This window comes from Rhododendron vialii, chromosome 13a (assembly GCF_030253575.1).
Source record: "Rhododendron vialii isolate Sample 1 chromosome 13a, ASM3025357v1".
Lineage (NCBI taxonomy): Eukaryota > Viridiplantae > Streptophyta > Magnoliopsida > Ericales > Ericaceae > Rhododendron > Rhododendron vialii.
In genome coordinates this window covers 32,054,105-32,065,924 of record NC_080569.1, presented here as the reverse complement: position 1 = coordinate 32,065,924, position 11,820 = coordinate 32,054,105, and the positions used below count along the sequence as shown (strand labels likewise).

Below are 11,820 nucleotides of genomic sequence, written 5' to 3'. Positions count from 1 at the left end.
AAGCCCTGTAGTTTACAATGTTTTCATATGGTACTAGTAATCACATACACACATTTTTCGGAAAGATCATGAGAATAATCGCATAAGTAGAATATGGCACGACGAAAACAATTCTACTCAATCGTGAAGAGCATAAGAAGATTAGTAGTAGAAGATTATCATGAAATATATTCTTATTTTCCCATCGACAATATATCTGTTTAAACAAATTCCATTTCCTTCTCATTGTTCTTCGGCTTGACAAATCTGACATTGCATACATAAGATAAAACCATAGCTAGAACCGTTCCATATTCTAAACAACTACCAACATTCTAAATATCAGTTCCGAGAATTGAAGAAACCCATCGTGATAAATCCAGCAAATAGTACACATCAAGCCAAATAAAACATTGAAAAACAAGAGTCACAAGTGAATGTGGCAGCATCTGAGCCTCATTAGCTACTAAATGTCAATGGACATGGTGATTTCATGCTAGCCTGACGAATGATGTTTAAAGAAGAGGCCTTTAGTTATCTGCACCCAAGGAATCATAAAAATTCACATTAAGGGGAAGTAATGACATGGACACCAGTGTTAAAGAGAAATCCATTCCGTACCATAAACTATTCAAAGCAAATCTGAAGAGTCCTTTAAATAGGCTATTTCAAATGTTAACTACAGATAGATAAATCCTAGAATAACAACTAAAGCTACAGCAGATAAATATCCTCCTAAATCAAATACGAATAACCTAACTTCTTGTTCCCTATCACTTTACAAAGACACCCACTATTCACGGGAAGGAGGTTATCAAGTAGACTATTCTAGACAACATAACTAATCAAACACCAGCTCCATTGTTGCTTTGTACAAGTCCTCAAAATGACTAAGGAGAGTTCCTGTCTGGAAATATTTGCTCAAGCGCTTGAGGCAGATTCAACACTATCTCTGCATATGCTGGACAAAAAAAGCAGAAAATGATGTCGATATAGGAGTAAGGCATAAACCCTCAAGAAAAATAAAGAATTGAACAGGTATTTTAAAAATCAACCAAAACCTAAAGGTTTCGAACATGACATACCAATTGTCAAATGATAAGCACTACTTCATACATTAAAAGAAAATTCAGTTACATAAACCATAAAATGATGAGTTGCTAGAAACAGGTTGCGAGTTCTTCCTTTTCTTTCGTCAACACTTTCCTGAAAAGATTATTGGTGACCTTGGAAAAAAGACAAATGATACAGAAACTAGAGCTGTAAGAGGGTATTATGTATAGAAGCAAAGGGGAAGAAAATGGTAAACGGAAAGATAAGAAGTTAATGAAGTGAGTCAATCCATGATCCCCACAGCCCAAAGGATCCGTTTACATCCAGAAGCAAAGCCAGATGAGCATTTCCCATGACAAACTGAAACAGAAGAATTAACAAAAAAAACTTTGTTGCTGAGACAAAGTTGGTCTCGTAAAACCATCTTGGTTAGTGAGACATTTTTGAACGCATAATCTGTCTGTCAACAAACCAAGAGAGCTTCATTTAGTACTAGCAATACCTTCTGGTAAACTCATAGTTCGTAGTGCATCCTCAGCATAAGATAGACGTGCTGGAATGGACTGGCTTCCCGATGCTCCGTTTCCCTTCTTGTTTGTTGTTGCTGTACTTGTTAAGGATTTCTTGGTTTGGTGCATTGGCCATGCCAGCACACTGACTCTAGTTGGAAGCACAGAGATGAGTTCTGCATATCTAAGACTGACGGTTACCTTGCTGCAACAAGAAGCTGGATTCAGATAACGGAAATTTGTCAACTTATAAGGGCATGACTATTGTTAAATAAGTCAATTGATTCTTTTCTTGTTTTTGTGGCAAAACAAGGATATCGATTCTTGTACTACTTGTACCGTAAGAGCATGCATCTATTTTGCACAAGAAAACTTAATAATAGATTCCTGGGGTTGAGTATGTTGTCACCTCGTAAGATGAAGGTAATATATATTGCATGGGCATGCATCAAGCAGTGTACTTGACATCATCAGGATACATACGTGATAGACAAAATATCCTAGTTTGTTTTGACTTAGATGAACTATGTGCTGACTACGGTTAAACAAAACGTCCAAAGGAAGATGTTAAAGCATCCGACTCACAACCAACTCGCTATGAGTGGAGAGGCTACTCAAGCTCATATCCTTGCTTGCAGGAAATAATTAGCTAATGTGGAACAAGCTCAACTACTCCCCCACACGTGAAGAGGTAAACAAAGGATCGATCATGACAAAACAGGTTGCACTTAAGGCACAAACAATGGGAAAATCAATGAAGAGAGTCTTGTCCCAAGCTCTGATACCATGTTAAAGCAAAACCAATTGACTGCGAGTAGAGAGGCCGCCCAAGCTAGTTTCCTAGTTTTGACGATGGTAATTAGCCAATGTGGGACAAGCTCTTACGAAAGAGAAAACAAAACAAAAATTCTTCAAGCTAGATGGAAGTAATAACAAATAACTAAAACAAAAACATTATATAGTTCGTATAGAATACAAAATACTAACAAAAATACACCTACCAATCAAAATCCTCTAGCACAAATTCAATCATGTGGTAAGGAAGACTATGATAAAGCTCTCCAATTTGGTTCCCATATATCTCCTTAATAATTCGAACCTGCATGGAAACAAGAGTATCAAATGTATGGTCATCAATCTTGTGTTTCCACAATAGAGCAACCTATTTACAGATACTCTTTAGTTTGAAGGCAAGAGAAGGACTATTTTTGTTAAATAGGACGAGCTCAAAGCAGATTGGCTCCATTTTCGCATATCATGTTTTATAGAACCTAACACAACTAAGAATGTCAAATATCCATTACTGGCTCTCTTTCCGAGTGAAGTTCTTCAGAGATATTGCTGTGAAAGTCTAGAAAACATACACCTTATCTATTCATGATTCAAGGTGTAACACTCCAAAAGCTCCCAAATGGAATCACAAATACGAAACAAAGAGTAAACATTTCCCAAGAAATAGAATGTAAATGTCATGCAAAATTGAAGATCATGTACCACGTGGTTAATATGGGAAGATAATTATGCTTGACATTTAACATCGACAACTGAATAATTAATACTTCTTCATTGAAATTGTGATCGTTTTATGATTATCGTTCATGAAGCGTTCAAAAAATCCATGTGTCTACTTTGGTTTCTCTTTATTGGCGAGTGTTCAAAAAATTATTAAACTTCTGCAACAAAAAATCACAAACCCACAGAAATTATTGAATTGAGGAAAATAAGATGCACACTTGATGATAAAGGTTATTAATTATTGCAACTATTGGTTGCATGAGCTTATCTACATCAATGATTTCTCTAAAATAAATATCTATGGTGATAACAAGTTTTAAATCCAAAAATATATAATAGAAACCTTATAAAGTTAAAACACAAGTCATTGGAAACATTTCAGCTAAGATCTTCCACACCTCCTTTTTTCTCCTCCTTATTCTTGTTATTCATGTCTTTTTGGGTGTCTCAATCAAATACTTCGATTTCCCTATTCAAGACCGAAAACTGCCACCACCCCCATCACACTCTGTAAATTTTGCCAGCAAAGACATAAACTAACTTTTTCATCCCACATTTCAAGTCTTATATGTGCCATGTACTATTTCAGAAGATTCGTTAGATGTATATAAAAAGCTAGGAACTGTTGAAGCAGAAAAGTTGTCGAGTTTCAACTGTTTTGCCATGCTGGAGTTACTATTTTGCAGGGGAACCTGCCTGCTGTCCAGAATACATTATGATACCAACGTACCTGCTCCCTTCTATCAACATAAGCCTGCAACAGATCTCCCACGTGATCAATAAATTTCTGAAACAAATTGTCAAGATTCTAGGTTGAGCACAATTTTGTTGTAAGCAGCTTGTAACAAAGAATGATGCTCCAAACAACCAACCACACCATTGCATTTGAGGAGAGAAGATCATTTTCTGCTTCACGTAATGGCAGAAAGAAAGGAACAGTGTGCTCAAGAACAGTCATCTTTTCAAGAAATGACTTGCTCTCTAGCACACAGTGATACATCTCACAAGTTTCCCCTGCAAAATTAAATAACCAGATGAAAAAACTTCCCATCAAACCATTTTATCATCTCAAAGTTTCAACTAAAAAGACAAAGGAAGAAGGATCAATCCTTGTAATCAACAGCAACAATTACACTTGTTTTAAATGTTTTTATCCTCGACCCTCACTTTTTGAAGTAGAAGCCAAAGCAACGAAAACTAAATAATGTATCCTGCTTCTGAATGAGGACACGTTGGGTAGAGGATAAAGACAAGGAATGAACGACTGGCATGTGTAACATTCCTTCAAAAGCAAATAGGGAAAAAAAGCAAAGGGAAACAAGAAAAAGAAACCAAGATGTCGCCCTTTTAAATCTTTAATGTTTTTGCGAAGTGCACAATACGTCCATGTAAGTCGAGAAATCTTGAAAGGGAAAAACATCTCCTTATTTTTGTTTTTCCCCTTGTACAGGCAGAAGAGGACAACATGGACAAGAGGTCTTCCAACTTAGGTAAACACACAGGTAGAACTCACAGAGAAACCTGGGACAATCTTGAAAAGACCACTAAAACAAACAGCATGCATAATTTTTGCTCAGGAAATAAGGCGCACAAACAAAGTAAACACATGTATGTTGAAGCTACATATTGTAGCCCAATTGTACAATATCTCTAGTTCATAAGAAACGTTAAGAAAGCTACTGCTATCCGCGAGGACAATGCTAACAGAGTTAAGTATACACAAGCATGTTAGTGAAAAAGTATAAGTTACTCATCGTGTTCTTAAGTGGTCCCAAACAAGGCCAACTTGATAGGAAGACTCTACCTCACCTTCTATTTATCTAGACATATCACAAATTGATTGCAATTCTTAAACATAACACACTTCAGGACCTTTGAATCAGTAAACAAACAGAAGATGACTTTCTATGAGTTACCAGCAAAGGATGTCTCATACTGTATGCCAATCCGTGCTCCTTCCAGACAACAGATCACCTGCTCAAAAATAAATACAAGGGTAAAGCTCAAAGAAAGACTACTGCAACTCTATCACTTATAATGATAACAGAAGAGCTAAATTGGGCATCATTGATGGAATGGGAAATTTATACATATGTTTCTATTATTTCTGGACTACTATGTTAGGGATATTTCAGTTTTTAGTAGCAGGTGCCCAGATCATTGGTTTCCTACTTTGAGTTAATTTGATCTCCCTTTTCTAATAGTGGTTCGATCAACTAGATTAGAGGTTATTGGGTTTTAGTAGGAGTATTTTACTTTGTGTTTCCAGGGTTTCTAGGACACCTATTACAGATAAGGTTGCAAGTCTTGGCCCCTTAGGGATGATTAGTAAAGTTCAGTTGATATGATTGTAAAACTGAGAGCGTATCTCTATATTGTGTTTGTTTTAAGAGAGTTTATTTAGTTCAAACAAGTTCATGGAGTTCTCGTTGCTCAATGCTTCCGGTTGTATGTAATGCTTCCTTGTGCCATGCTCCATTATGGATGATGGCATGATGGGCAGTTCATGGTGGTGGTGTTGTAGATGTATACAAATGCAATGAGGCTGCACAGATGCCCGAGCAGAGGAAACATTTCAGTGGGTAGAGGACACTATGGCTGCTTACAAGTCTGTTTCGTCTGAGAAGAGAGCCACTCTAACCGCTCCACTTCTACCGCGTAACTGTCAGCCAAACTGACTTCTTGTGGAGGAGCTTTCAAAAGAAGATTTCGCTGCAAATCCTTGTGTTGGCCAACTTCTTGTGGGATTTTGGCATGAAGGTTCAGATTCCAATGTTTAACAGATTTCTCAGTTCTCACACTAATGGCATTCATTGATTCAGTTGCCATTGAAAGACTCTACCGTGGTGTTTCACGGAAGTATAAGGGAGTCTCAAGATTCTCAACTGCCATCGATAGTGGCTCAATCTCCGCCAAAATAATCATCGGAAATTAGAAACACATAACAGTTTGCTCCAACTCAAAGTCATCTATGCGACCAATTCAAGCCTAACACGAAGCAAAAACGAGTGTCTGCAGATCGAATATCCTATAACAAATGGTGACACACACAGACAACACATCCTTTTGGGATATGTAATTTATATCCGGCAAGAAGCTTAAATGCTTTACAGGCCAGATGGTAGGGCCAGTACCGGAAAGCATGTTTCTTGTTTTGTTAGCACGTACTTCTCCCAAAATTTTCTAAATATGGACGTTTGGTTATGTTCCTGAAAAATAGATCATCTGACAAGAAATTCTGATCAAAGAGTAAAAAGTTATTCCAATAATAGATACCTTTGTTCCAACTTTATACGTAATTTTCTCATGAAAATGAAGACCTGGTAGAATGTCTGTATCCCCTGGCATTGCCTTTCTTTCAGCCTCCATGTGAACCTGATAGAAACTCCAGCGAAACCATTTTAACTCTTATTAAGCGAGAAAATGCAGATATGGAACAGATAATCTCATTTTAACCAAGCAGTAGCATAGGAGGAGAAAGAAGGCTAATTCTGATTCTAAAACATGTATAGAGCACATCTGACTGCAAGATTATTTTTGGGGAGGATTGGAAAAGATGGAATTACGGATGACAAGTGGGATTGACCAGATAGTAGATAGGAATATATGTACAATGGCATAAGTAATAGTTTGGTTCAAGCGGGGCAGGAACTCATAGGACATCAGTCCTAAGCCATTTCAACTAACCTACACTCAAAGTACCATGAGAGAGAGAGAGAGAGAGAGAGAGAGAGAGAGAGAGAGAGAGAGAGAGAGAGAGAATGAAGCATGCAATAGAAAATACCCGCTCCCTTATTGTTGCTAACAACCCGTCATTCCATTGTTCACCATGCAAACAAATTTCTGCAACAAAAACAGTTTCTTACTTAAAGCAGCAATATGTCGCATTTAATTACTTGTATGCAACAGGGATCCAAACTGAACAGTCAAAAACTAATATCTGAGAGAGAGAGAGAGTATACAACAAGTAGAAAGCCCAATATGTTAATAGTAATACATCAAGATGAAGCATCTATGCAGCACCTGGCATATACCAGCATCACCCATGCAGTATAGGCACACTCCAAAAATTATGGCCATCCAACACACTAGGATTACTTGATAGAGAGTTTTTTCTTAATAACAGTGACCTTAACATTTAAAGATCGATGAATGAAATTCAGCGCTCAAGTGGGCATTTATGCTAACAAGTCAGCATCAATGGGTCATAGTCTCATAAAATGTAAAATAGGACACAACCGAGAGAAAGAGTTGCTTTGTCTCATGAAAAAGATTGTTTGAAAGAAAGATTTTGCAGAAGAAAGGAAGAAATTCAAATTGACAATGTTGACTGTGGGAGTGTTTATCCGATCCTACTTCGGATCTCCGGTTTGGATCTGGACGGAACACACATACATCAATTACAAAACATACAGAAACCACACATTTCTATACTGTGAAGTACTTACAAGTGTCCAGGAAAGTGTCTGGCCATCAACAAATCAAAACGGAGGAACTCCACAATCTGCCTATCGGCATGCCTATGTCGACAGGATCAATGGTTCACATCAAGGGTTACCTACTATGAGGAGCGTCCCAGTATGAGGACTGCACGTGGTACGCCATAAATTGTGGTACGATAGGGGTAGGCCTCCATACATTATAACACAATATTGTACTCCTTTCAAATGATATAAAAAATGACAAACAACATACTATTGTACTATTCATGTAAAACACCTTAGTAGGAGTACTTTCGCCAAATTTTTTAAATTAGCAGAAAAACCAATGCTCAATCGATAGGTTTATTGAAGTACATAGTAAAAGATGTGGGATCACTGAATTCACCGTCTCGGAATGGAATCATGCACCATGTTTCCAAACATGCGTTTCAATATGTAAATCACTAGGTTATAAGTGTTTTCTAGTAACATAGGTTCGCACTTCACACTAGTGAATCAATCATTGCAGTGACGATAAGAAATTTCATATGAGAACACAAACATGCATTGGGAGATAGACGAAAACAGAGAGCTATCTTCTTTCTTTTTCAAATATAAGTAACAAAATTACTTTAAGGTCTACAAAGAAATCACAGTCAATCGTGAAGACAAATTAACAACACAAACAGAACAGAAGCACAGTCACTCACACTAGACAAAAACTTATCAAACACCATGATTGTCAACAATGAACTCCCAAAGGTTATCTTGAAAGCTACCTTGAGTTTGAGCAGCACGTGCAGCTCCAAACTCCTTCTGTAGACGCTCAAATATCATCTTATCAGAGTCCCTAAGAAATCCAATCATTTGCAAAAGCTTCACCCTCCAAGAGCATGATATTTCTTTTATCAAAAAGCACTCACTTCTCAACATTTGAGATACAATTATGCATAAACCGTAAAAAAATAGATTTAATGACCGACTCATTGTCATAACTCTTTGTATATATCTGGTCATCAGCATGTTTTGAACTACAGAAGATCAAGGGAAAATTTAAATTACATAGAGCATGCCTTGCACACCATGTAATCAGGTTTGGGGTTACATGATCTTCATTCTAAGTTTCAATTAAGCTATACTTTGCTGGACATATCAGAATTTCTACAAAGATTGAGTCATTTCCCAATAAAATTAAGAGAAGCCCTGTAGCCCATAAATATCTATGCTAGCTGTGTTTAATTATTGACCAGGGAGTCGCCTTGCCAGAATTTGATATCATCTTTTTGATGAATTTGGGTAACCTCTGCAAAACAAGTCTACCCCGTTTTCTCTTTGGAAAAAGACTCAAATTGTTATTGTTCAAATTTCCTATTCAGAAACCAGAACAGCCTCTCTTTCAGTTACAAAACCCTACCACATAGAAAGTTCCAATCAACCTTAAGCCCTTCCCAAACCTTGTGGCTTCACTCCAGGCTTACAAACTTTAGAACTCAAAAATTTCAAATTAAAGCTGTCTAAAGGTTTCGTTATTGCCCTCTCTCCAATCTAGAAACACTCCTTTTTTCCAAATCAGGCCAAAAGTCACACATTCCAATGAACCCTAAATTATTGGTCATTTTGTGTCTTCTGGTATAGTCATCCAACAGAAAACTCACAAAGAAGAGGGCAATGGAATTCAAAAATCACAGGGAGGTCTGTCTAACTAAACCCTCTTAAATTCCAGTGACTTATCGGAAACTCTCTCGTGGAATTTTACCTATAAAATTACATCCTATCATCATAAACATTATGCTTACTACTGCTACTGCAGTTTTTTTGCAATTGTTCGACCCAATGTAAGATCCAGAAACCAATGGCACGAAATCAACTACGCAATTTGGATAGCACCCATTGCAGATATCAATTTGGGCATATCATAAAACATGTTGGGGATATCATACTAACCAGGTTTGTAAGAGCTGCCAAAGTATCTAAAACGCCTACACCACTAGTTTAACCACTTTTCTAGGGCTATCAAGAAATGCAAACTGCCCACAGCTACTAATTATCAACCTATGAGAAACCTTACTCATTTGGTATTGCCTACGGAAAAGAGCCCTAAGCAAACGCACTATACAGTCTGCATTTACGGAATTAACATGACACCGTATATCAACAAGCTGTTGTCCCAGTTACAGTATACATCATGTAAAATATAACAAATGATATGGCAAGATTTTGGGACATGGCTTCTAAAGCAAAGATGTAGGCTGAAAATAGTCTCTGAGTGAACGAAAAAGAGCTAAACCAAATCCGATTACCAACTTTCAATATCTTTCCGTATCACTGGCTAAAAATATAACACATAGATGCTTTAACACTACAAGGACATCTTTTAAAAGACAATGCCATAGTGCAGTCTATAAGCATAGTTTTCCTAAACTCTACACTCCAGTATTTAAAGCAGCAAAACAGTTTCAGGAGGTAAGTTTAAGTAACACTATACCTCGATAGGCGCTCCGTTAATTCTCCATGCCTGCGGAGGACATTTGAAACTGCAAAAAGGGTTAAACAGCTTCAATTTAACCGCCAGATTAAGAATTTCAGTGTACAAATTCAAGGGGGGGGCGGGGGTGGGGAAGTTTCTAAGCTCAGATCAAGTACATCTAGCCCGTGTAGTCTCCAATCGTACATCTTCCTCTTGTACAAAATGCTGTCACACAGCAGATTAGAAAATCAAAATCACGTAATACATAAGTGCAATAATCCCATAAAAAGTGTATGATATGTGGTTACAATCAAAATCCATACTTTTCTTTTCAAGAAGGGGCAAAATATCAATGTAAAGGAGATCAATAAAAGGAAACCCATACTTTGATAAGGGCAAACAGGAGGGAAAAAACGAAACCAAGCACAACATGCAGATATAAGAAACACATGATTTCGTTCAAGATGACATATTTTACTCGTAAATCATAGAGACTCAACTCGGATGGGAGTCACTTTATAGAGAGAATAATACTTCAGTCACTACTGTATCCCATAGCGGACCATTTACTAGAAGATCATAGATCTAGCAAAATGATAGTGTTAAATCATCCAACTCAAACCAATTCGCAATGAGTAGAGAAGCCATTTGGGCTCATACAGTAGTTTTGGAGATTATAATCAACCAATGTGGGATGATCTCTAACACTCCCCTGTACATGTGTCCCCTGACTCAAAGTGAAGAGGTGAACAAAAGATCCATAACCTACGGGATCAGTACGAATAAATGCAGAATAAGGTGCACTTAAGGCATAAACAACCGGGCAATTGATCAAGAGAGTCCTGCACAAAAAACACTGAAAGCCTAGATTTGACACGATATTAAAACATCCAACTCCAAATTAATTGATATTGAGTAGAGAAGCTGCCGCCGGCCAAGCTCATATACTCCCTCCGTTCCTATTTGTTTGTTTATCCAAAATTGAGAATCCAAACTTTTTTAGGAAACAAAATCATTACACCTAGAAATAATTAAGATTCCAACATTTACCCTTCTATTTTTCGAAAAGTTACTCTATTTCAAAAAACAAGGGCATAAAGGGAATTTGATTCATTCAGAAGTCAAATGGACAACATTGTGGGACATGCAAAAGCCTAAAAGTGGACAAAAAAATTGGAACGGAGAGAGTACTAGTCTTGGAGAGTATAATGAAAGATGTGGGATAAGCTCTAACTAACGACCCGTTCCTACGTATGACCCACCGTTGGAAAAAGGTCAAAGACCTTTACCTTGGTGAATGTTGGTGGCGAAGGGAAGGACATTGTATTATATAGTATACACGGGATTGGAGGGTGGCAAGGGAAACCCTAGAATTTGTTTGTTGTGGCATTCATCGGTGGGAGTTGTGTGATTGACTGTTTAAGCATAAAAAAACAGCAAACAGACAGACACACACACACAGAGTGAGAGAGAATGGTTACCTGCTCCATTGTAGGCTGGTTCCAATCTGGTTCTGATCGCCGTAGAAATTGGATGCATACGTAGTAGCAACTGACTTACGAAGAGAACCCTAGAATTTGATTCTTGTCAGAAATAACATCCTACTCCCGTTGATGGAACCGTTCTCAGTTCAAATAACCCTAGAATTTGTTTTGTCTATGCGGTTCTGTTTTCGTTATTTCCTTCTTGTTTCTATTCTTTCTAAATTATTTGTCTACTAGTACAGTAGTAGGTTTTTTTTTGGTTTTTTTGGTTTTTTTTGATATTTTTTGTCGTTACTTTTGGAATTAATAATTGATCTCAACGAGAAAAATCAAAAATACAAAAATATATGGATCAATGTCGAAAGAAGTTTATATAAGACGATACTTTAGAG

The 11,820-nt window shown here is 37.3% G+C and overlaps 1 protein-coding gene across 6 annotated transcripts; it reads right to left on the bottom strand.

The window, feature by feature from the left end:
* Nucleotides 1-577: 577 nt before the first annotated feature.
* On the bottom strand, nucleotides 578-11,631 carry LOC131314547 (uncharacterized). Of its 6 annotated transcripts, XM_058343259.1 has the most exons (12): nucleotides 11,426-11,625; nucleotides 10,121-10,169; nucleotides 9,963-10,011; nucleotides 8,257-8,327; nucleotides 6,841-6,899; nucleotides 6,333-6,431; nucleotides 4,973-5,030; nucleotides 3,934-4,070; nucleotides 3,787-3,843; nucleotides 2,543-2,640; nucleotides 1,535-1,746; nucleotides 578-940 (listed from the first exon to the last, which is right to left on the bottom strand). In XM_058343259.1, exons 1-12 carry the CDS (start codon nucleotides 11,432-11,434, stop codon nucleotides 870-872), a joined length of 969 nt encoding a protein of 322 aa, XP_058199242.1. In that variant the 5' UTR covers nucleotides 11,435-11,625; the 3' UTR covers nucleotides 578-869. The 6 variants fall into 6 exon arrangements, with proteins under 6 accessions (XP_058199242.1, XP_058199244.1, XP_058199248.1 ...); XM_058343261.1 differs by lacking the exon at nucleotides 10,121-10,169 and having other exon boundaries at nucleotides 11,426-11,627; XM_058343263.1 differs by lacking the exon at nucleotides 578-940 and having other exon boundaries at nucleotides 1,638-1,759; nucleotides 11,426-11,629.
* Nucleotides 11,632-11,820: the final 189 nt, after the last annotated feature.